At 47.5% G+C, this 25,529-nt stretch overlaps 2 protein-coding genes across 9 annotated transcripts in view; one reads left to right on the forward strand and one right to left on the reverse strand.

Annotated features, from left to right (window-relative positions):
* Positions 1–19,587, reverse strand: part of Git2 (GIT ArfGAP 2) — a 53,807-nt gene extending 34,220 nt beyond the window's left edge. For 4 of the 7 annotated variants that reach the window (XM_052755091.1, XM_052755092.1, XM_052755090.1 and 1 more), the window contains exons 1-7: positions 19,414–19,586; positions 15,824–15,957; positions 13,541–13,653; positions 12,932–13,037; positions 11,138–11,224; positions 10,897–11,027; positions 7,831–7,925 (exon numbers count right to left, since the gene is read on the reverse strand). In XM_052755091.1, the coding sequence (XP_052611051.1) occupies positions 7,831–7,925; positions 10,897–11,027; positions 11,138–11,224; positions 12,932–13,037; positions 13,541–13,653; positions 15,824–15,957; positions 19,414–19,465 (718 nt within the window). In that variant the 5' untranslated portion in view covers positions 19,466–19,586. Of the gene's footprint in view, positions 1–7,830; positions 7,926–10,896; positions 11,028–11,137; positions 11,225–12,931; positions 13,038–13,540; positions 13,654–15,823; positions 15,958–19,413 lie in introns of all 7 variants that reach the window. The other 3 variants (XM_052755087.1, XM_052755088.1, XM_052755086.1) reach the window with 1 other exon arrangement.
* Positions 19,588–21,216: 1,629 nt separating this feature from the next.
* Ankrd13a (ankyrin repeat domain 13A) overlaps positions 21,217–25,529 on the forward strand; it is a 32,621-nt gene continuing 28,308 nt past the window's right edge. For both annotated transcript variants that reach the window (XM_052755094.1, XM_052755095.1), the window contains exon 1: positions 21,217–21,430. In XM_052755094.1, the coding sequence (XP_052611054.1) occupies positions 21,335–21,430 (96 nt within the window). In that variant the 5' untranslated portion in view covers positions 21,217–21,334. The remainder of the gene's footprint in view (positions 21,431–25,529) is intronic.

Raw genomic sequence — 25,529 nt, forward strand, 5'->3', positions numbered from 1 at the left:
GCACCAATTTGTGCCTGGTGCCTGCAGAGGGCAGAAGAGGGCTTTGTATCCTCTAGAACTGGAGTTATGGGTGGTTGTGTGCCACCATGTGGGTGCTGGGAACCAAATCCAGATCTTCTGCAAGAGTATCCAGTGCTCTTAACTTTGGAGCCATCTCTCCAGCTCCTCTACCCTGGCTGGCCTGGAACTCACTCTGTAGACCAGGCTGGCCTGGAACTCAGAGATTCTCCTGTCTTGTCTCTAAGTGCTGGGATTTAAAGGTATGAACCTCACTTCCAGCCCTTTTAAAAATTATTTATTTTTAAGATTATAATTACATCATTTCCCCCTTCCTTTCTTCCATCTAAGCCCTCTCATACAAGCCTCCCTGCTTTTTCAAATTCATGGACTCTTTTTTCATTAATTACTTTATATGCATACATGTATATGTATATGCCACCCTTTTGAGATAGGGTCTCTTACTGAAACCTGGGACTTAATGACTGGTCAGACCTGCTGGCCAGCCAGCCTCCGTGATCCTACTTCCTCTGCATGCCCAGTGGTGGGACTTACCGGCATGTCCCACATACCTGGCTTCTGACACCTGCTAGGACCAAGCACAGATCTCCTGCTCGCTAAGCAAGCACTGTGTCAGTGTAGTGCCCCACCCCAGCCTTCCAGGATTCCCCACAGGACCAAGCAGGCTGCTGCTGGCTCTCCTTTCCTTGTGCTGGGGACTGCGCCCAGAGCCTCCCACATGCCAGGTAACCAACCCCTCTACCACTGAGCTATATCACTACCTAGCTATCTATCTCCAATGTATTTTCCTAATATTTCCAGTCTGGTATTAAACCTATTCATTTCAATTTGGAATTGTTAGCTACTCTAATTTTCAATTCTAATATTCCTTCCACGTCCTTCTGTTTATGTGTCTTTGAGACTGTCCACTGCTTTTCAGACCATGGTCTTACTAGCTGGTTTATGTGTCTTTGAGCCTGTCCACTGCTTTTCAGACCAGGTCTTACTAGCTGGTTTATGTGTCTTTGAGACTGTCCACCGCTTTTCAGACCATGTCTTACTAGCTGGTTTATGTGTCTTTGAGACTGTCCACTGCTTTTCAGACCATGTCTTACTAGCTGGTTTATGTGTCTTTGAGACTGTCCACTGCTTTTCAGACCATGTCTTACTAGCTGGTTTATGTGTCTTTGAGACTGTCCACTGCTTTTCAGACCAGGTCTTACTAGCTGGTTTATGTGTCTTTGAGACTGTCCACTGCTTTTCAGACCATGTCTTACTAGCTGGTTTATGTGTCTTTGAGACTGTCCACTGCTTTTCAGACCATGTCTTACTAGCTGGTTTATGTGTCTTTGAGACTGTCCACTGCTTTTCAGACCATGTCTTACTAGCTGGTTTATGTGTCTTTGAGACTGTCCACTGCTTTTCAGACCATGTCTTACTAGCTGGTTTATGTGTCTTTGAGACTGTCCACTGCTTTTCAGACCATGTCTTACTAGCTGGTTTATGTGTCGTCTTTGAGACTGTCCACCGCTTTTCAGACCATGTCTTACTAGCTGGTTTATGTGTCTTTGAGACTGTCCACCGCTTTTCAGACCATGTCTTACTAGCTGGTTTATGTGCCTTTGAGACTGTCCACCGCTTTTCAGACCATGTCTTACTAGCTGGTTTATGGGGCCTTTGAGACTGTCCACCGCTTTTCAGACCATGTCTTACTAGCTGGTTTATGTGTCTTTGAGACTGTCCACCGCTTTTCAGACCATGTCTTACTAGCTGGTTTATGTGTCTTTGAGACTGTCCACTGCTTTTCAGACCATGTCTTACTAGCTGGTTTATGTGTCTTTGAGACTGTCCACTGCTTTTCAGACCATGTCTTACTAGCTGGTTTATGTGTCTTTGAGACTGTCCACCGCTTTTCAGACCAGGTCTTACTAGCTGGTTTATGTGTCTTTGAGACTGTCCACTGCTTTTCAGACCAGGTCTTACTAGCTGGTTTATGTGTCTTTGAGACTGTCCACCGCTTTTCAGACCAGGTCTTACTAGCTGGTTTATGTGTCTTTGAGACTGTCCACTGCTTTTCAGACCAGGACTTACTAGCTGGTTTATGTGTCTTTGAGACTGTCCACTGCTTTTCAGACCATGTCTTACTAGCTGGTTTATGTGTCTTTGAGACTGTCCACTGCTTTTCAGACCATGTCTTACTAGCTGGTTTATGTGTCTTTGAGACTGTCCACTGCTTTTCAGACCATGTCTTACTAGCTGGTTTATGTGTCTTTGAGACTGTCCACCGCTTTTCAGACCATGTCTTACTAGCTGGTTTATGTGTCTTTGAGACTGTCCACCGCTTTTCAGACCATGTCTTACTAGCTGGTTTATGTGTCTTTGAGACTGTCCACTGCTTTTCAGACCATGTCTTACTAGCTGGTTTATGTGTCTTTGAGACTGTCCACTGCTTTTCAGACCATGTCTTACTAGCTGGTTTATGTGTCTTTGAGACTGTCCACTGCTTTTCAGACCATGTCTTACTAGCTGGTTTATGTGTCTTTGAGACTGTCCACCGCTTTTCAGACCATGTCTTTTTTTTTTTTTTTTTTTTTAAATTTTTTTTTAGATTTATTTATTAAGATTTATTTATTACGCATACAGTGCTCTGCCTGCATGTATCCTTGCAGGCCGGAAGAGGGCACCAGATCTCATTATAGATGGTTGTGAGCCACCATGTGGTTGCTGGGAATTGAACTCAGGACCTCTGGAAGAACAGCCAGTGCTCTTAACCTCTGAGCCATCTCTCCAGCCCTCAGACCATGTCTTACTAGCTGGTTTATGTGTCTTTGAGACTGTCCACCGCTTTTCAGACCATGTCTTACTAGCTGGTTTATGTGTCTTTGAGACTGTCCACTGCTTTTCAGACCAGGTCTTACTAGCTGGTTTATGTGTCTTTGAGACTGTCCACTGCTTTTCAGACCATGTCTTACTAGCTGGTTTATGTGTCTTTGAGACTGTCCACTGCTTTTCAGACCAGGTCTTACTAGCTGGTTTATGTGTCTTTGAGACTGTCCACCGCTTTTCAGACCAGGTCTTACTAGCTGGTTTATGTGTCTTTGAGACTGTCCACTGCTTTTCAGACCAGGTCTTACTAGCTGGTTTATGTGTCTTTGAGACTGTCCACTGCTTTTCAGACCAGGTCTTACTAGCTGGTTTATGTGTCTTTGAGACTGTCCACCGCTTTTCAGACCATGTCTTACTAGCTGGTTTATGTGTCTTTGAGACTGTCCACTGCTTTTCAGACCAGGTCTTACTAGCTGGTTTATGTGTCTTTGAGACTGTCCACCGCTTTTCAGACCATGTCTTACTAGCTGGTTTATGTGTCTTTGAGACTGTCCACCGCTTTTCAGACCATGTCTTACTAGCTGGTTTATGTGTCTTTGAGACTGTCCACTGCTTTTCAGACCATGTCTTACTAGCTGGTTTATGTGTCTTTGAGACTGTCCACCGCTTTTCAGACCATGTCTTACTAGCTGGTTTATGTGTCTTTGAGACTGTCCACCGCTTTTCAGACCATGTCTTACTAGCTGGTTTATGTGTCTTTGAGACTGTCCACCGCTTTTCAGACCATGTCTTACTAGCTGGTTTATGTGTCTTTGAGACTGTCCACCGCTTTTCAGACCATGTCTTACTAGCTGGTTTATGTGTCTTTGAGACTGTCCACTGCTTTTCAGACCAGGTCTTACTAGCTGGTTTATGTGTCTTTGAGACTGTCCACTGCTTTTCAGACCAGGTCTTACTAGCTGGTTTATGTGTCTTTGAGCCTGTCCACTGCTTTTCAGACCAGGTCTTACTAGCTGGTTTATGTGTCTTTGAGACTGTCCACTGCTTTTCAGACCAGGTCTTACTAGCTGGTTTATGTGTCTTTGAGACTGTCCACTGCTTTTCAGACCAGGTCTTACTAGCTGGTTTATGTGTCTTTGAGACTGTCCACTGCTTTTCAGACCAGGTCTTACTAGCTGGTTTATGTGTCTTTGAGACTGTCCACTGCTTTTCAGACCAGGACTTACTAGCTGGTTTATGTGTCTTTGAGCCTGTCCACTGCTTTTCAGACCAGGTCTTACCAGCTGGTTTATGTGTCTTTGAGACTGTCCACTGCTTTTCAGACCATGTCTTACTAGCTGGTTTATGTGTCTTTGAGACTGTCCACTGCTTTTCAGACCAGGTCTTACTAGCTGGTTTATGTGTCTTTGAGACTGTCCACTGCTTTTCAGACCAGGTCTTACTAGCTGGTTTATGTGTCTTTGAGACTGTCCACTGCTTTTCAGACCAGGTCTTACTAGCTGGTTTATGTGTCTTTGAGACTGTCCACTGCTTTTCAGACCAGGTCTTACTAGCTGGTTTATGTGTCTTTGAGACTGTCCACTGCTTTTCAGACTATGTCTTACTAGCTGGTTTATGTGTCTTTGAGACTGTCCACTGCTTTTCAGACCAGGTCTTACTAGCTGGTTTATGTGTCTTTGAGACTGTCCACTGCTTTTCAGACCAGGTCTTACTAGCTGGTTTATGTGTCTTTGAGCCTGTCCACTGCTTTTCAGACCAGGTCTTACTAGCTGGTTTATGTGTCTTTGAGACTGTCCACTGCTTTTCAGACCAGGTCTTACTAGCTGGTTTATGTGTCTTTGAGACTGTCCACTGCTTTTCAGACCAGGTCTTACTAGCTGGTTTATGTGTCTTTGAGCCTGTCCACTGCTTTTCAGACCAGGTCTTACTAGCTGGTTTATGTGTCTTTGAGACTGTCCACTGCTTTTCAGACCAGGTCTTACTAGCTGGTTTATGTGTCTTTGAGACTGTCCACTGCTTTTCAGACCAGGTCTTACTAGCTGGTTTATGTGTCTTTGAGACTGTCCACTGCTTTTCAGACCAGGTCTTACTAGCTGGTTTATGTGTCTTTGAGACTGTCCACTGCTTTTCAGACCAGGTCTTACCAGCTGGTTTAGAGAGTTCTGAAATTCCGACAGGACAACTAGTGGGGGCTGAACCTCTCCCTCTGCCATGTGGGTCACAGGGTCACTCAGGTCCTGCTGGCCACCAGCTGGCCCCAGACCCAGCATCTGTTGACTGCTTCTCCTTACAGCCCCTGAGGTCTTTCTTGGCTCTTCATACACCAAGTCACTAAGGATGGAATCCAGGATATTCTAAACACTGTATCTGAGACTCGATGGAAAGTGTTATTTCCTGGGCTGGGCTCCGCCTGCTGGGCAGGCGGGCAGCAGGAGAAAAGCGACCCACACTCCCCCACGCAGGGCCAGTCATTCAAGCACCTGTACCGTCAACCGCCATCTCTGTGCCGCCTGCCCATTGTCTGGGACGAGTTAGAAGAGAAAAAGATAGAATCACCCAGAGGAATCCCCTTCCTGTCGGCCTAAGTCTCCTCTCATTTCAAATGTCTGCAGCTGCATTTCCCAGGCCACCAAGCACCCCATCAGAAGTGAAAGTAAGGCACCCCAGCTTGCTGGGACTTCAGGTCCTATCACTCTGAGCTAGCGTTTACTTTACAGAGCTACTCTGAGAATCCTATCCTTAGCCTTTAGCTCCATTCATCAGGAGAGCTGGGGTAGAGTATGCTTGCCACCTTGCCCCAGAATGGCTCTTAACTCCATTGCACAACCAGGGTGAGGGACTACTGTACACATTTACATGGACACTGTGCATTAAGAGTTGGTAAACCATGAGCCACAAGACGGCTCAGCAGGTAAAAGCACCTGCCGCCACATCTGACTCCTACAAATTGCCCTCTGTCTCTCTGTCTTTCTGTGTCTTTCTGTGTCTATCTGTCTCTCTCTCTCTCTCTCTCTCTCTCTCTCTCTCTCTCTCTCTCTCTCTCTCACCTACCCAGTATGTGCTCCCCACTAACATTTTTTAACGAGTTGGCAAATGCCTTATGTATAGGGTTGAACAGACACTGCTTGAGGCTTTGTGTTTATCTGCTGCATCTGTAATTTACTTGACTCTGCTGAACAGCAGCCCACACAGCATCAGCAGGCATAGCTGCCTTTCAATAAAATGTTATTTGACAAAACTGGTCACCAGCTGCATCGGGCTCAGACCATCGTTTGCTGACTCCTGCTCCATTTCACAAACAAGGTCAATTAAAGGTCAAGTTCACATTGAGAAACTGCTCTGAGACACGTGAGCAATTTGTAAGACCTGCTGTTTTGGAACACTGTGTGAGACTGACTGTCGGGCTCTAACCCTCCAGACGCTCTTTGTAAGCTGGTGTCTCACCTGAACTACTCTCTTAATTACTATGGGACACTTAAGGATTTTAAGACTTACCAGAGGATAAAGATTAATTTCATGCAATGAAGTGACAATAAAATGAATAAATGGCTGAGAGAAGAGGTCTGAAAAGCCAACGACTGTTTCTATCCTTGGATTCTTCTAGAAACTAAAGGCTTCGGCTCTGTTCCTCTGCTGCTAGCTCCACAGTGCTCCAAGCTGTGGTGCACATTCAACACTGGTTCAGTTATGCTCTGGGATTCTTGAAACAGATCTTTCTTTAGAGCAAAAGTAGTTTTAAAAACTAAAATTTCAGGTTGACAAGATGGTTCTGTAAGTGAAGCTGTCAGCTGCTGATGGCTTGAGTTCTATCTGTAGAATCCACAAGGTGGAAACAAAGAACTGAATCATGCAAGGTGTTCTCTGATGAGCGCCTGTGTGCGCACGCGCAGTACGGCATGGTAACCCTGAGGGTGCAGCATACCTTGACGGTAACCAGCAGCTCTCTAACTGGACTCAGGATCCTCTCAACAACAGGGAACTCATGCCTGGTACTGGAAACTTAGTCGACTACCCAGAGCTAGTGAAGTCCTGGATCTTGTAGAACCGACAACTGCCACTTTAGTAAACCAGCATGATCCCTACCTATGTTCTGAATATTTGTCCTTACACCCACAGATAAGGACAGTCCTCATCCCTCAAGGAAACTTCTCTTTGAAACAAATGGAGACCACTGCAGAAAACCACAGCCAATCAAAAATGCCACGTGGAGCCCAGTCTCAACGGATATATCCACATCACAATTCCTGCACCTAAGGCTCAGGGATCATCGTGGAAGAGGGAAGAAAGGTGGTACGAGCCAGAGGAACCGGGAGTTTACTGTGAGACTGTCTCCTAGAGATGCCAGAAGTTACATCCATAACGTCTCACCAGCATGGCTGCCTGAACGGGACCCAAACAGACATGCTAACACAGAAGGGGAAGCTCATGAGGCTCAATCCTCCACAGAGAATGACAGGAAACCGGACTGCTGAGGGCAGAACAAACAGTCTTCCCCAGGGGAACACTTCAGTTATAACCACTGCTAAATGCCCAACCATGCAAATACACATACAAGTAACATAACACAAACTGTATACATGCACTTAGGAATATATAATGCGCACGCGCATGCGCACACACACACACCACCAACAACAACAATTAAAGAAAAAAAGAGGCCATGAATTCAAAGGAGAGCAAGGTGAGGGGAACATGGGAGGGACCAGAGGGAGGAAACAGAAGGGGGAGATGATGTAATTATATTATCTCAAAAAAAATTTATTTAAAAAACAGTTAAGACCAGCTGAAGGTACACAGCTAAGTACCAGGCCAAGGTGGGATACACTGTGAGACCCTATCTAAAAAGCAAAACAAAAACAAAGATTCTGCAGTTATGTTACCCTTCCAAACAGAACCCCTACGGCAATCTTCTTGAGGCTAGTTTAAAGCAGAGGAAATCATAAAAATGCTGACCGGACCTGTTTTTCCAGATTCAAGGTGTAGCAAGGCTGCTCTCCTCTCCCTCACCTGGTTTCCTGCCGCAGAGGTAGAAGGCCAGTCTGTCAGTCAGCTCGTACTGTATCTCCACGAGGCGCTCCGCCAGCTCATGGTGCCCTCCTTGCCTACAAAGAAGACAAAGTACCATTGACACAGCCCAGCGCGCCGGCACTGAGTCAGAAGAGCACAGGCCGTCCTGAGACACCTGAGCAGCTTATCAACCAGACTCTCGGGAAGGCCGTGCACGGCTGACTCATCACTTTCAGTGTCTCCTCCAGGAGCCAGCGCCCCTACCCAGACACCCCTCTTCCCTTTACAAATGGGTGAAGACTCAATGAGGTGGAAAAAATCAAACTAATAAACAGAAGAGGTTCTCAAAAGTCAACTAGAGTGTTCCCAGAAATATCCAGCCTTGGGAACTCTGATCAGTAAGGACAGGACGGCCCAGGCCAACGTTCCGAAGAAGGAAGACCCTTCTTCCACATGATCCTGATGCCTGTGGCCAGCTGGCCTTGGGTCAGAGCCTAAGGGCAGAAGTCACTTCAAGGGCTTCAAGGCAGATTAACCCAATGCAGAACTCATCCCTGCAGCTGCTTCTGCCTCTGCTTCTGCCATTTCCACAACATGAAACAGTGTTTGCCGTTCTTTATTCATAAAATATTTAGGCTGCTTGGAATCCTTTTAGCATATTAGTAAACTTTTACATTGACACTATTATATGTAAAGTACACGAGAGATTCCAAAGTGAAAAAAGCGTTTACTTTGGATTCTGTTATCCTCAAAGATGAAATCTAGCTTCAGCCAGTTTCTCTCTCCACATACTTCCTGACCTGCTACACATATTGGAATCTAATAGACGCCCTGTTTTCTTAGCCGGTAACTGTTTGTGAAATCATGAACTGCCCCGTGGTGCTGGTCTGCGGTGGTGCATCTGGCGGAGGTCGCTCTGTGCTAGCTGAAATAGAGCAGTGTGGTCCAGCAGAGCTGATCAAACACTGCATTCCTCTCACCACCCCACCCCCTCAGCTTCTCCAGGCCCATCTCCACCTCCCACCCTTGACTGTCTTTCCTCTCGAGGATGTTTTAGTTCCTCCTTCATAGGTCCAAATCAACCCACTCCTCAAAGATCACTGGGGCCACAATGAAGAAACTTTACATAAGCTCACTTTCTGTTACATGTCAGTGTGTGTGGTGTGTATGAAACACATGTTTGCACGTATGTGGGCCCGTGTGTGTGTGTGTGTGTGTGTGTGTGTGTGTGTGTGTGTGTGCGCACATGTATATGGATATTCAAAGCCTACATCAGGAATCTTCCATGACTGCTCTCCACCTTATCAGGGAGGCAGAGTCTTGAGTGAACCCAGAACTTGATGACACAGCTAGTCTTGCTAGTCAGCTAGCCACAGGACCCTTGTCTCTGCCGTCTACTGCTGGAATACAGGAGGACCACCACGCTCACAAGGCGTCCGTCTGTGGGAGCTCTGGTCTTTAGGCTTGCATGGCAAGAGCTTTAATCAGTGGCCATCTCCACAGCCCCGTACATAGGCTTTGAATTTGTTGTGGATTCCATGGCATGTGTGTGGTTCAGGGGACTTTGGGTAGTGCGTTCTTGCCTTCTGTCTTATTAGGCAGGGTCTCTCTGGTTTTTGCCACACTGTACACACCAGGACGGCTGGCTCACAAGCTTTATGACTCTCCTCTCTGCTTCCCATCTTGCTGTGGGTGCTGGGATTACGGACGTATGAACCACACCTGATTCTGCATGTGGGTTCTGGGGACCACACTCAGGTTTTCAGGGCTGTACGACAGGGCTTTTACCTTCGAGCCACACGGACTCTTTAAGACCAACTGGCAACAGTGCGCGGCAGTTCACACCTATAATCATAGCATGGGGGAGAGAGGAGAGCACCTGCAGGAATATTTCTGGGAATTCAAGGCCAGCCTGGGTTAGAGTCAGACCCTGTCTCAAAGGAAAACAAAACAAAACGAAACACCACATGGCTAACTGTCCATTTATCAACGATTCATTTATCATCTTGCCTCCATTCCTTCAGGCACTCATTAGTCCTCTCTTCCAGAGAAGTAAGGCTAGATTTCTGGGACAGAGTTTGTCATTTCCCATTTAATTCTTCGTGAAGCAGAACATGCTGCTTCATAGTTAATAAAATAGATCTGGAAAGAGAAGGAAAGCTAGCTATCTTCCATCACCCACATCCGCAGGTTTATATTTAACCCTGTGGAGATCCTCCACGCTCCAGCATTTCAGCTGCAGCAGGGTGTGGTGGTGTGCCTGCAGCCCCAGTTACTCAGGGGCACACAGTAAGAAGTTTGTGTAAATTCAGAAGTTCAAGATCAGCCTGGGCCCCCAAACAAAACAAAACCACACCAGGAAAAATTTAAAGATGCATTAAAAGCTTGAAGAGTGGGTACTGTATTTGCCCCCAATGCCAGGGACTGAACTTGTCCACGCATGCTAGACCAGTGCTCCAGCCCTGTGGTGCTTCTAGCCCTATTTCATTCCCCAGGCTTACAGGCGAGCACGTCACTCAGTGATCCATTTCCCTAGCCTCCTCTCTAATTCTTTTATTGAATTTTTACAACTAAGATTTATTTATTTTTATGTGTATAATGTTCTGCTTTCATGTAAGTGCATTTCATGTGTGCCTGGTGCCCTTGGAGGCCAAAAGAGGGTGTTGGAACCCATAGAACTAGAGTTACAGATGAGGTACCACGTGGTGCTGGAAACTGAACCCTGAGTCCCAGTCCTCTGCAAGAGCAGCCAGTGATCTTAACCACTGAGTGTATTCTCCAGCCACCCCAACATTCTTGATACCTGATTTGTATGCTATGGCTTGAACACCATTTGTTATAAAGACTGGAAGTTAAACACCCCAGTTTATGGTTCTAGATTCCTGATCTTGCCTGTCTCAGCTGATGTTGAAACATCTTCATCAACAAACATTCTTTCAACAAAAAAAATCTATTATTATAGAATATAAATCTCTAAAGGGACTGAACACAAGCCATACACAATTCAGTCACTTAACAAGGAATCATACTCAGCTCACAGGCAAAGCCAGCCCTTCAGCCCCTCACCTTGCATAATCAACAGGAGTCTTCCCGCTGGAATCCTGCGTGCCTGGGTCAGCTCCGTACACTGCCAATAATTCAGCCTGTAAAATCTGTCCTGCTTTGGAGGCGACGTGGAGTGGAGTGCTTCCTTTTTCCTAAGAATTATTAATAAAAGTAGACAAAAAAAAAATCAAACTAAGTAAACAGCCTATTCCAGTCCAACTCATTTTCAATCTAATATCTGAACCAACTGAGGTCTCCGTACAGGATGGAAGAAGTTGGCTTGGGCTCCTAGAGACAGCAATCTCAGACAGGTCTCCAGGTTCCCTGTTCGCACACTTGAGTGGAGTTGCTGAAAAAGAGACAAGAAAGGGTAGCTGTGAGAAGTGTTAGGGTGACACACTGGAGCAGCTGACATGCTCCACTAGAAACAGATCTTTATTTGGCTCAGGAAGACGGGAGTATCTGCTGACACAATGGCTGCAGGCTGAGTGGGTCTTGCACTTTTTATCCATAAGGAGCTAGAACTGCAAAGGCCAGTCTACCCAGATGTGGGGCCTGCCAGGTAGGGGCACAACTATGACCTGAGTGGGAAGCACGAGAAGAGGAGACTGAGGTTGGGTGGAAAGGATTTCAAGGCCCATTGCCTTCCAGCTGTGTGATCTGAGAAAAACTCCTTGGGCAGTGGAACCTGGGTACTATGGTGCCATCTGCCAATGGGGTTATTATGAGGATTCAATGATACAGGAAATGTTTCAAAACTCAGACGCTGCTACACTAGTAATTATTAGCTGCTGCCATGGGTACTGCTATCTCCAGCTGCCCACTGCATAAGCTGTACACCGGCCTTACACCATCCACTATCAATCTGCATTGTTCATCTATCCACACGAAGCTTTCATCTATCCACAACAGGCCTGTGCTACACCAAATCCTTATTATCACAGAAAAGCTTTCCTTCAAGTTTAATCTAGAACTGTTCCAGATACAGTGATTGGTACCACAGGAACAGAGAAACCCACTGTAGCCCTTTTTGTTTTTGTTTTTATTTTTAATTATATGTGTGTATGCATGTGCACACTGATTGAACGCAGGTGCCCACAGAGGCCAGAAGAGGGTGTCAGATCCCCTGGAGCTAGAGTTACAGGTGGTTGTGAGTCATTTGATATGGGTCATCTGCAGGAACACTATGCACTCACTCTTAATTGGTGATCTATCTCTCCAGCCCCACGTTGTATTATTATTACTATTATTATTATTATTTTAAACACGTACACACACTTTTACACAAGGTCTTTCTACGTAGTCCTGGCTGGCTGGAATTCACTATATAGACCAGGCTGGCCTTGAATTCACAGCTATCTCCCTGCCTCTGCCTCCCAAAAGCCAAGGATTAAAGATGCATGCCACCATACCTGGCTATATTTTTTATTTGGTAAAAAAGGAGAGAAACTATTTAAGTCTTACTAATTAGTAGAAAACATATCTATGTATATATGTAAAATTAGTGTTCTGAATTGGGCACATGCTCTGTTGAGTGAGCATCCAGTTCAAAGCACTGCTCCAAGAGCTAAGACGTGCATTTCTACAGCATCTCCCGGACACTCAAGGCCCCCAGAGAAAGCGCCAGCTCACCAGCATAACAGACCATGTGTGCAGCAGCTCTGGTCAAACTCTGCCCTCTAGATCCCGTCCCCGCACTCCTCCCTCTGCTGTGCTAGTCCCCTAGAAACAAGCATCCTGAAAACTTCCCAGGCCCTGGGAAACACTCCTTTGAAATGGCTGTTATTTCCAAGTACAGAACTTACCAAAATATGTATGTGAAAACTATACTGAAAAGCACAAATCAATTAAAACTCTTAAAAAAAGGAAAAGGACTGTTTCTGAGACACTTCTTTTTCCTGTTTGTCTAGCACGTCCAAGAGGAGGAGTGACTGCCATTTAAGAGACAACTGCAACAGAAAGCGGTCAGTTGAAGGTTCGGGAGAGGTCCGTTCCTTCCTCCTAGGGAAGCAGCCCACTGCCAGCAGGCTCCTGGGACTGTGAAGAGTGAGCCCACCTTACTAAGGTCTTTGGCAGTCACACTGTCGTCGTCACGGCAGGGCAATCGGTGGACAAACGCTAACATCTGATACTTGGCTCTGATGAACTCTGCTTTATTGGGGCTGGTTTGGAAACAAAAGAGAAAATAGTTCACTTGCAGTTCAGACACAGCTCTCACTCTTTGTATCGTAAGAAGAGGAAGTGGCCACACCCCCAACTTGAGACTACATTTCGGCAGTGCTGAAGACCTGGTCTGTAACACATTACAGAACACCACTCTTTATAGCATCCTTCTTCCCTTTCCAACTTCCTTAACTGATGGAACCCCAGCAGGAAGCAGCATTTAGTCCTCATTCTAGGTGAGGCACTGGGCAGAATGCTGCCAGAAGCCAGGTTTCTGGTCTGACTGCCACTAGTTCTGATCCCACCTACTTGCCAAGCTCCGGTCTCCAACTGGAGAAAGGATTAAGTTCAGTTGGGTGACCAAGCAAGCAATGGCCTCCTGCCTCACTCTGCCTTTCTAACAGAAAATGCCCGGGCACAAGGCCGATCAAAACAGCCACATCCCTTCCAATTGGGCCGTTTGTTGTAAAGAAACAGAAGGAGTTAGAAACATTCCACTCACTGCACTTTATCCTGCGGACTAGCTTTCCGTCGTCCACTCATAATAGATGCGGGGTCCAGCAGAGAATGCTCCCATATAGAATTAGCACCATTGTTATACAAGGTCTCAACCATCTGAAACCAAACAGTATGAAATGATATTTTATTTCCTTAAATATTCAAAAAGAATCAGTAAAAAACATGGAAAAAAACCAACACTCCATTAAAACACTACCACGTCTGTGTACTACTCCATTACTATTTCTGATTGTAAAGGGAGACCTAGGAGCTCGAGGTATGATTCGGCTTTGCTTGTAAGATAGCCAAATCCAGCTTGACTGCACATACTTACAAACTGAAGGAAAACTGACTGGTGCTTTAAGGTGGCATTTCCCTGCCTGAACAAACGCTATTTTACCCACATACACACTATTCACTTAATACTTTTCATTAGATCCACCTATTTAAAAATATTTTATTAATAACTGTTAGTTATAAATGCTTAAATAAAGTAATGTAATAAACAAATATTTGAATGCTATCTCTCTCACACGTCCCATCATGTTCCATCCTTTAGAATCTGATGCCTTAGTGTCAACCCTGGCAATTTCACTTACTCATCTCTGGACTATTTGTAAACTCTAAAACGGTAAACAAAGACAGACCTAGGAGCAGCACACTCCTTTCATGTGAGAATGGGCCTTTGGAAACTTCTAAGGCGAACTTTTTTGTTTGGTTGTTTTGTTTTTTGGAGACAGGGTTTCTCTGTGTAGCCCTGGCTGTCCTGAAACTCACTTCCTGAGTGCTTGGATTAAAGGCATGTGCCACCACTGCCTGGCTTAAGTAGACAAACATCTCAACTTCATTTCCAAACAGGACTCCTAGGAAGGCCCATCTGTTTGGGCAGCTCAATTATCAGCGACACAAAGCACTTGCTGTGGTACCTTGGCTCATTCGAGTTTAAGGGGCACCGTGTCCAGCTGTTGCAGATTTAGTGAGATGTGTATTCAGACAAAAATCACAAAATGTATTGTTGTGGAATATTCCTTCTGTACACTGAAAAAATGTTCCGACGAAAAACTCCGTCTACAGTGCACAATTAATCCTGAGTTTCAGAAGAATGAAGAATGTGCACCCCAAATAGAAGTACAAGGAACATGACCTCAGATCCCAAATAAGACAAAGACCCCGACAAGTGTTAGGCGTTCAATCAAAACATGCTCGCTTAGTCTCTGCCTGACAGTGAGGGCTTTAAAAAAACTTCAGATGTTGAAGACATTTCTGAGGAATCCCAGTCTATGCTTTTATCAAAGCAAGAAAAAATGGTCTAAAAATGTGAGCAGGTACTCAGGAATCGAATGTTAATGAAAAGTTTCTCAGTAGTGGCTTTTAGGATCATTCATCACACTATATATGATAGATAGACTTTTGAAAAATAATTTCCAGGGGCTGGAGGGATGGCTCAGTGTTCTAACCAAGCACTGGCTGCTCTTACAGAAGACCTGGGTTTGAGTCCCAGCACCCACATGGTGGTTCACAACCATTTGTAAATTCAGTTTCAGGAGATCCCATGCCCTCTTCTGGCCTCTGTGGCCATATACATACACGCAGGAAAAATACTTATACATATAAAAATAAATAAATCTAAAAAAGGTTTAAAAAAAATAATTTCTGGGGGCTGGAGAGATGGCTCAGTGGTTAAGAGCACTGGCTGTTCTTCCAGAGGACCCGGGTTCAATTCCCAGCACTCATAGCAGATAACTGCTGTAACTCCAGTTTTAGGGGATCCCAACACCCTCATACAAACACACATGCAGGCAAAACACCAATGCATTAAAAAGAAATTAAAAAATAATTTCTGAAATTGGGCATGGTGGTGCATATCTTTAATCCTAGCACTTAGGAAGCAAAGGCAGAAGGATGTCTGTGAGTTCAAGACCAGCCAGGGCTACATAGTGAGACTCTCGTCTCAAATAAAACAAAACAATTTCTTTTGACAATCTAGAAAGTCAGCAGTGAAAAACTAACTGAGAAATTTAGATTTCTATTGATACAGTCTATTGATACATCTGTCTAGGTATAACTCCATTTAGGGGAACAAAATTATGTTAGGTGAGCAAAGAAAGAATAGATAACTATTTCAATACAGGACAATACTTTATATTATACATAATAACACTTTATCCAATTATGATCCAAACATTTTTATAAGATTTAAGATGTAAATTAGGAGATCTTTTAGTTGATAAGATAACAATCTCTAAACCACAAATTTCCAATTATGAAAATTTTTCTTATCATTTACCTGAAGCAATGTTGGAGGCCATGGTGTGTGTTTAAGATGCCTTACTTGGGAGATATGGCGCCCTAGACTCCGATGAACACTGCAACACTCGTCACATATAAAAGTTCCCCTATTTACTGATGCCCAGGAAGGATCTGGAAGAAGAACGACACCTCAGTGGCAAGGACACTAATTGGTTACTATATACATGATGGTGAAAGATGGCTGATGTTTGGTTTTTAAGAAAACAACAGGACATCCTCAACAAAGAATCGGATGGACCAGCCTGAGAATCCTGTCCAAATGACGGAGTAGGCACAATGTTAACTAAGACTCACAGCCTTACACATCAGCTACCTTCCTGTCAGGCCACAGTCTGCAGCCTGAATGTGGGTCGACCACCATAGACACAACTCTCACAGAACGTTAAAGAAGCAGACTGAAGGAGCGAGCAGGGGCGGATCATTCTCCTGTTTTCTTTCTTGCAGAGGTAGGGACTGAACCTGGGGCCTTGTCCACGCTAGGCAAGCACTCTACCATTGAGCTCCATCTTCCCTCAGCTCGATGAATCATTTTGAGTCCATCTCTGTAAGTAAGACTAAATAATCTCGACAGTGAATTATCCGAGTAACAGTATCTAAGATAAACAGTGAACTCATTGCTGCCCAGTGCAGGAAGTCAAGCCCCACATGCTAACAGAAAGCCAGAAGAGAACTGCAGAAGCACTCAGCAATTCTGAGGGCAGGAAAGAGGGTGGCCACTCTGCTAAGGCGATGCTCTAAGGCCAACACCAGTTGTTTTAGACAACCTGCTGGACCCAGTCTTGCAGCTGACTTGAAGGAAGGGCCTCACAGAGATAAAGACAAACCAATGGAACAGTATTTCTTGTTGGGTACTATAATTTTTTCCTTTGAAATCCACAGAACTTCATCAGACAACCTTTCATAAGAGGAATAATTTACACTAGGTGGACAGGATGGATCTGGGTAAGTAACCTGAGCTTTAGAAACCCCCAATAAAAACAGGCCTTTCCCATTCCATCAGACTCACAGCAGAGTGACAATAGGTGCTATGCCAGCTGCCTAGCCTAAGGGTTATATTTAAAAATTCTTCAATGTCCACAAAAATCTCTAAAATGCATGTATATCATCTTTACCATTTTAAACAGTTTACTCTAACCCTTTCAAACCATATAATGAAAAGTTATGGGATTTCAATCAAAGACAATTCCTGGGAGCCAGAGAATACAGTGGTTAAGAGGGTTGGTTATGGAGACAAACAGTCCACGGTTTGAACCCCAACTCTGCCACACTTCTTGTGCAATAATCTGAGGCAAGTTACTTCTTTGAGTGTCCTCCCAGTGTGAGAGGGGAGGGACAATGTAAAGAGTAAATAAAGTGTCTGTCATGGGGGCACAGGAATGATGCATTTTAAATGAACTAGGTTCCTTAAAAACAAACAAGAAATCAGGGCTGGATGTGTGGCTCTCGCAGCAATTGTGAGGTCCTGGCTTTGAGCCCCAGCACCAGAAAGGTAAACAAGACTTAATCATAGTGAAGTGTCTTCTCTAAAACAAAACAGAAAAGGAGCCAACAAGCTTAACCATAGGTGCCGCTGGGCTGTGCTACGGAGGGGAGTGGGAAGCATGAGGACTCTGCACAGACTGCGGCAACACTGCTTCCTGCATCCATCTGTCAGTACTAAGACTGGATGTGGCTCCGCTTCTCATTATCAGAGGTTCACAGTACTCCTGGACAAATCAGCCAGGAAAAAGAGAGCAATGGTTTAAGATGTAGTAAGCAATGGTCTCGATTAATCACTTAAACACCATGGATCAGAATCCCAAGGAAAGAATACTTGACAACATAGAAAATGAAAATCAAGCTTTTATGAATGAGGCTGGGTGAAGCCCTTCCAGTTTATCTGGAAGGCAGGGTTTTTTAAGGCTCCATGAACACCACAAATGGACTTCAAAAGTATCTGTGCCGCCCCCCCCCACCCATCTTATGCAAATTTTGTTCAGGAGAGTTAAGTATCTGAGCATCTTTTGAGATGGCCTTATCATTAGGATGTCAAAGGAGCCCTATTCTTACAGGTAACCCTTCACCTGAGCTGAGCTCAAAAGGCAGTACAGATTCCTAGTTGCTCGTTCACTCTTCAAGGTAGCCTCATTATATTCAAAACAGGAAGGAAGTGACTCAAGCCCTTCTAGATTTTGGCATTCAAGACAGCTAATATGAAACAACAGAAAAGGTCCTGAAACGCCACAAACGGACAAGACGGTACTCAGGGTGGCAAGGGGAGGCAATCTGCCTTTGCCATGTACCTTCCTCTGGAGAGGTAAGGAACGTGCATCCCAAGAGGAAGTTATAAGTTAGACACACATGAATCAACGGAAAACAGGCAAGAAAAGGAGGAAGCGGAACAAACGACATTTTGAGAGAAAATGACAGTATGTATGAACCTGGCTCACAGTATAAAGATTAAAAACCCTCCCTGCCTCTCATCTTCCACCTGAACTGTTAGCTCGCAGTACCGAGGGCCATGAAATAAATAAGGGTTACCACGTCACCGTTTAAAATCAGGCCTCTGCTTCTAGATGACAAGATGAAGAGGACAGTTGCAAGCTGCTGGTGTTCAACGACTTCATTAAGATTGTTTACCGAACACTGCTGGACCAGGAAAGTCATCTAACGTGTTAAGCGGCTGCAAACTCGAAGTTAATCCAGTCCAAGAACCAAAACAAGGACAAAAAAAGAAGTCTGAATCGAGACCTGTCTATTTACTGTTTCAGTTACTAAACGAGATCCAATCTTCAAATCCAAATACTAGCTACAGTAAGAACGGTTTGGGCCTTTCGATGTCCCGGAGTTACGCCGCCAGAGACTGTGTGTGTGTTTGTTACGACTCTGAAGCCAAACTTTAGCTGAAGGAACTAGGAGGGTTTTGAACTGAGCCACACCATACAAAAGAGACGATCCCTAGAGACTCTCCATTGACCACGGCGCACTGGTCTGGCGAAAGTTTCCATGGGGGGGTGGGGGGAGGGAGACGAGGAAATCAAGGTTTGAGCAAGTGAAGTCATCAGTCCAAGGTCACGCAGAAGCAGCGCAATCCGGTGGGAACTTAGATCCTCAAACTTGAGACCCCCCTCGAGCTAGGTAGGGCTGTCAACCTCCCCGCCCCCGGGAGCGGCTGCCGGGCGCAGGGCGATCCTCCACTCGGGGCCCCGGCGGGCAGCGCAGCCGAGCGGTCGCGCACACGCACGGGCGGGGCGGGGCGGGGGGGGGGGGGACCGGGAAGGGGAAACACCTGCAGCCTCGGGCCGCCCGCGTCCGACTCCTGTCACCGGCTTTCCGGGGCTGCCGAGCTCTTCCCGCCCCGTCCGGTCCGGTCCGGTCCCGTCCCGGGGCCCGTCGCCTCGGTCCTCGGCCGGGCCGCAGGGCTGACAGGCCCGGGAGCGGCTCGCGCCCCGGCGGCCCGGGGTGTGTGTGTGGGGGGGTGGTCGGCGTGGCTGGGCCGCAGTCACCCTCCCGCCCCGCGGGGGACCGCCCCGCCAGGGGTCCCGGCCCCCGAGAGCGCGGCGAGCGGGCCCCGCCGGCGTCACTCACCCGGCCCGCTGCAGTCGGCGCACACGTCGCTGCTCCGGAGCCGCTTCGACATGGCTCCCGCTTCACCTGCCGGGAACCCCGCGACGGCAGAGGCGGCGGCTGCGCTTCCGCTCTAACGGGTCCCCGGGCGGCGCTGGCGGCGCCTCTCCCCCTCAGCGCCTTAGCAGCCCCGGCACACTGCGCATGCGCGGGGGGAGACGTCCTGCGGAGCCCGGCGGGGGGTCATGTGACCGGAAAGGGCACGCTTCCTTATCGCCATGTTGAATGAGGGCAGAGGTCTGCCTGAGCATCCTTTACCTTGTCTCTAAATACTCTGGCGTTCGGGCTCTGCCTTTCGGGAAGTGATTCCTCGAGCCAGTACTCATGAGTGCCAGAGGAAGAAGCAAACCTTTGCGACAAAAACTCTAAACATATAATCTCCCGGGGACAACAGCTAAGTTCCTTTAGTCATTCCCAGAAGCACGGGTCATGTCCATCTCTCCAGCGTGATGTTTGATGGTTTACCACACTCCTCCATTAAAGATTTTAGGTACCATCTTGATGTTACGAATCCCGTCTTAGCTCCCCTCAGTCGTCAAGGACGCCACCCCCGAGGAAAATGGACTAGGTCGGTGAGAACCCTTGACCGGCCCTTGCGCTCATCTGAAAAGCTGGATGTATGTCAAAAGCCAGGAGGCTTGAAGAGGGAATGCTTGCGTGTTGCACTGGACTACTTCGTCGTGGCAGTTGTGAACATCTGGGCAGACACAACACGTGGTTCTTCGTGGTGTCAAGAAGATACAGAGCCTGGGAGTCGCAACCCAGAGGATGAATTTTACTTGTGCATATTATGGGCCCACCTGGATACTCTCTAAGTCCTTTGGGCCACTAAATCTGAATGGCTAGGTTAATGAGACTGATGCGGGATAAACCCTCACGGTAAGTACTTTGAGTTAGAGCCGAGTTTGGGAATCCAGACAAAAATAGTGGTTTTCAACTGGGCGATTGTTCTCCTCCAGGGGATAACTGCCAACGTCTGGAGACAGTTTTGGGGAGAGTGCTGATGGCATCGAATAGGCAGCGCTCACCCTCCTACAAAGCATCGGATAACCTCCCCACAGAGAACCACCCGGTTCAGATTCAAAGTGTATTAGCCCAGAGACACAACCACCCCGTTATCATGAGGGTAACCGGGGCCACCTCTCCAGGGTACAGTTCTTCCGTGAAAAAAACCGATTTCGTGTTGCCCACTTCCAAAATGGCTTCTGACCCATCGTGGAAGGCACCAGCCAGATGGTTTGCTCCAGGCCTCCGCTCGCACCCCCCCCCCCCCCGGGCTGCGGAGCCAATGGAAGGGGCCCAGTTGTGGAGCGAACCACTGGGGAGGGCTGGGGCGGGGGGGGGAGGGCGTCGGGGGGAGCGCGCATCCTGAAATTTTCGCGTGGGGCTCTCTGGCTTCCCGGCGGGGTTCCCGCGGTTCCACATAACTCCGATCGTCGTGTGTCCCGGCGTGGGGGGTGCGGCGGGACGAAACGGAGCGGGGCTCGGGTCGGTCGCGGGGCCGCGTCCCCCCCCCTCGCCGCGGCGCTCGGTGGCACGGCCCGCGCACTTCCCTGTTCGGGGCGGTTCGGGCCGCAGCAGTCGGTGCGCGAGCTGTCAGCGCGGGCGCGAGTGCGCGGGGCGCGGGGTGGGCGCGGCCGAGCGGGTCCCCGAGCCGGTCCCTAGCCCGGCCCGCGACCCCGGGGCCTCCAGCGCCGCCCGCTCCGGCCTCGGAGGCCCGCGCCGCCCGCCGCGCCCCGTACTCGCCCGCTCGCCGCTCTCCTCCCCTCGCTCTCCGGCCAGTCGAGCGGGCCCCCCGAGACCCCATCGGGTCGAGGCTGGTGGCAGGCAGGCAGGCAGGCAGGCGGGCGGGCGGTCAGGCCCGGGCCTCGGCCTCCTCGCCATGTCCTCGGCCCGCGACGCCAGCGGCCGCTTCCCGCTGCACCTCCTGGTCTGGAACAACGACTACCGGCAGCTGGAGAAGGAGCTGCGGGACCAGGTGAGGTGCGCGGCGCGGAGCCGGGGTCGGTTCCCCTCCCGACCCCCGCTCGACCCTTGAGCTTGGCGGGTCCCGCTAGGACCCGCATCGAGCGATTCCTGTAGACCGGGCCCTATGCCGAGGGCTTTTGGTACAGGATCCCTTTTCCAATGTCGCTAGGAATGAATGCTTGTAATTCCACTTGACAGGGAAGGAAACCGAGAGACCCTGGAGCCTACTTGCCTTGCGCAAGGCCACCAGGCTAATGAGTACCAAGTCGGGATCTTTTATCTCAGGCTGGCTGGCCTCAGAATGCACCTTTTAAGCTTTATGGCCTTGAAGGCGGAAGAGCAGCGCACACACATACACACACACCCCTTATTTCACCCACCCTTGTGCTGGGGAAGACCTTGGTTGGCCTCGGAGGCCAGGTTCTAACTCCACGGTGACCTTGGGCAAAGCAGTTACGTTCCGGGGCCCACTTTACCGTACCCATAGGGTGAGGATGTTGGCGGTGATGAGGGAAAACCCAGTACTTGTCTAGATTGATGGTTCTGGGGCTGGGCCTACGAATCAGAATTTAACGAGCTTCCCAGGACGACTGGTGGAAAGTTCAAGACTCTCTGGTGCTCAGACCCCTTGGGACCCCTCTCTGTTCTGAAGTGCTTTTCTTTAAAAAAAAAAAAAAAAATTGCCATCTCTCAAAATCAGCGATTCTCAATTGGAGACAATGGGGATCATTTGACAGTGCAAGGAGACATTTTTAGTTGTTATACTTGGGAGGTGGGTGCTGTTAGCATCTAGTTGGGTGGAGGCCAGGGTCCCTGCTGTGCCCTACAGTGTTCAAGGTAGCCACCCACCCACAACAGAGAGTTTATATGACTCCAGATGTCAATAGTGCCTTGGCTAAGAACGTTTGCCTTATATGTATATTCTTATTTTGTTGTTTGGGTTTCTTGGTTTTTCTTTCCTTTTCCTTTTTATTTATTATTATTTTTTTTGAGACAGAGTCTCACTGTGTTGCTTTGCTTAGCCTGGAGTTCACTAGGTAGCCCAGGCTGGCCCCTAACTTGGGAGGTAGCCTCTTGAATGCTGAGCCACCACCTGGCATTAATGGCATTAATGGCACTGCAGCAATTTTAGTAGGTATTGGTGCCCTCGAGTTCCATACTAACAATTAGCAAATAAGATAAGGATGTACAATTACTCCTGAAATCGGGCGTGATTGTTACTGTTCCTCTTATCCGGTGTGTTAAAGGCCTGCTTTTGAATGACTTAACATCGACTCTGTAATTGTCAAGAACCTTTGGTTCTTCTGGTTGGTAAACACTGGGCACACTCCATAGCCTGCTGTTTAAACAGTTCTAAGTGTTCCTTTGCAGCTTGCCATATGTATTTTAAGTTGTATGGGCACCCGAGAAGAGTCAGAACTCACTTTTTTCCATTTTAAAAAAAGGAATCCCTGGCAGGTGTGGTGGTTTACACCAGGAACCCACAGCTCCCAGGAGGTTGAAGCAGGAAGACTGGAGTTGGAGGCTAGGCTGGGCAATTTAGTGAGAGCCTGTCTGAAAATAAATAAGAAAGCTCAGTGGTACAGCACTTGTCTATTGTGTGGGAGGCCCTGGGTTTCATCCTCAGCGTGGGGCGGGGGATAGCCAGACAGAACACGGTTTTGTAAGAGTCATTGTTCTTAATTAGATGACACAGTAACTATTTAAGAGTTAAAGAGATAATGACACATGCCCCCAGAGAGAATGATTCATTGCCAAGCATCTCAGTATACCTGCTGATAGAATTCTCTTTCTATTAGACACAGCTCAGAGACCTTCTTATCTTAGGTCTCTCCCCAAATCTCTTCCTGGACATTTCAAAAAGGAGCCAGTTTTGACTAGGCATAGTGGCCCACACCTATAATGGAAGCTGAGGCAGAAGAATTACAAGTTCAAGGCTAGTATGGGCAAGTTAGACTCTGTCTCAAAATAAAAATTAGAAGAAAAAATACAGAAGAGATGTTGGGGTGTATAGCTCAGTGCTGGGAAGGCCTGGGGAAGGCTCTGGGCCCAGTCCTCGGGGCTGGTTTCCCTGGAGACTGTGGTTCTCAGCTTGTGCAGTTATGAGTGCAGAGAACGTCACAGAATTAAAATCCTGTATGATGAAAGGGTTCATCATCATCAACCCCCGGACTTCCACTCATCAAAGAGAAAGAGCCGTCTGCGAAAGTAAGAGCTTCACCTTGGTCCCTGGGCTCAGCGTGGCCAAGCGCTGAGGTGCCAACTCTGGTAAAGGCCTCCATTGAAAGTTCTGTCTCTGACGGTGGCAACCCTTAAGGGCCTTTGTGATTACGATTTAGGAATCCAAAGATTTTATTTTTGTTTTGAGACAGGGTGTCACTGTAGCCTGCAAGTCATCTGTGTAGCCCAGGCTGGCCTCAAACCCTCTGGATGATACCACCCCACCCCCGCTCCCTACATACTGGGATCAGAGGCTTGGCAGTGCCCGGAATTACAATCTTGCAATAGATTTTGTGGGAGAAAACTTCAGGTCTTTCCTGCCCTTGACTTCAAGGCTGAGAAAGAACGCTCATACTTGCTGATTCTCTGGTTTGATGTTGCTCTTGTAACAATGGCCATTTCATATTATAGCTCTTGCTGTAGGGAGAGGACCTTGGCATGGACATCTTGACTGTCATACTGTACAGTCCAGCTGCAGCCTTGAAGTTTGGCTACTGAAGTGGCAGAGACAGAGCAGCCGTGTGGCCCTGTGCTCTGCCATCACTGTTGTGAAAATCTTCACTGTTTTGGATAAGGGGCATCTTACACTTTCAGTTTGCTTTTGTCCCTACAGATTATAGAACTGGTTTGGGGTCAAGATAATCGATATCACTAAAATACCCTTCAGTACCAAACATGGCAGGAGATACGTGTTGCTTCGTGTTTATCCAGATTTCTTGTTGATTATGACATAGCTACCTTAATGGTCAGTACTAATGCTGACTCAGTCGTGTGTCTGGGCATGTGACCTGTCCTGGGTGAACTGTCACCTGTGAAGGTGGGCGTGGACCCTGGAAGGCAGCTTGCTCCTGCTGAGTGCTGGGCTGAAGTGACTGGTTGGTTTGTTGCTTGGTGGAACTTAACTATGTAGCTTAGGCTGGCTTTGAATTCATGGCCATCTTCCTGCCTCACTCAGTCTTCTGAGTGGTGGAATTAAAGACATGAGCCATTTGCCCAGCTTCTGCTAAAGTATTTTTAAATGCAATCTTAAATATTTTTATATTTGAATTGTGTGTGTGTGTGTTCCAGGGAAGGGGGATACAACGTACACAGGAGCACAAATGCACTTCTCCTCTTCCACTGTGGGTCCCAGAGTCAGAGTCAGCTCTTCAGGCTTGGTGGCAGTTGCCTTTACCCACGGAGCCATCTCTGGGTCCCCGGAGTCTTTGACTTAGATCCGCCAGCTCTCTGAGGAAGCTGTCACTGTGCCTCCTTTCCTAGAGCTCTGAAGAGCAGCAGCTCACTTGCATGCTTAGCTTGTGTGTGAGCCACAATTTGAAGCCTGAGAGGAGAGTTGTGCTCTGTCTGAATCTGTCTCTTTCCTTCCCTCCTTATCCCCCTCCCCTCTGGAGAGAAGGACAAACATAGAAGAGAAATCAAAAGCAAAATTTTGTACTCTTGGGTTTTTTCTCCTTGGTGCTGTATGTGTTTGTGTGGTACACGTGTGTTCCTGGTTGATGCTGTATGTGTTTGTGTGGTACACGTGTGTTCCTGGTTGGTGCTGTATGTGTTTGTGTGGTACACGTGTGTTCCTGGTTGGTGCTGTATGTGTTGTGTGGCACATGTGTGTTCCTGATTGGTGCTGTATGTGTTGTGTGGTACACATGTGTTCCTGGTTGGTGCTGTATGTGTTGTGTGGTACACATGTGTTCCTGGTTGGTGCTGTATGTGTTGTGTGGTACATGTGTGTTCCTGGTTGGTGCTGTATGTGTTGTGTGGTACACACGTGTTCCTGGTTGGTGCTGTATGTGTTGTGTGGTACATGTGTGTTCCTGGTGTGCTTGCCTGTGAGGGTGCAGGGGGAGGGTAGAGGTTGGTGTTGAGATGTCTTCCTCAATCATTTCTCTGAT

Source organism: Peromyscus californicus, unplaced genomic scaffold (assembly GCF_007827085.1).
Source record: "Peromyscus californicus insignis strain IS unplaced genomic scaffold, ASM782708v3 Scaffold_2__1_contigs__length_46816999, whole genome shotgun sequence".
Lineage (NCBI taxonomy): Eukaryota > Metazoa > Chordata > Mammalia > Rodentia > Cricetidae > Peromyscus > Peromyscus californicus.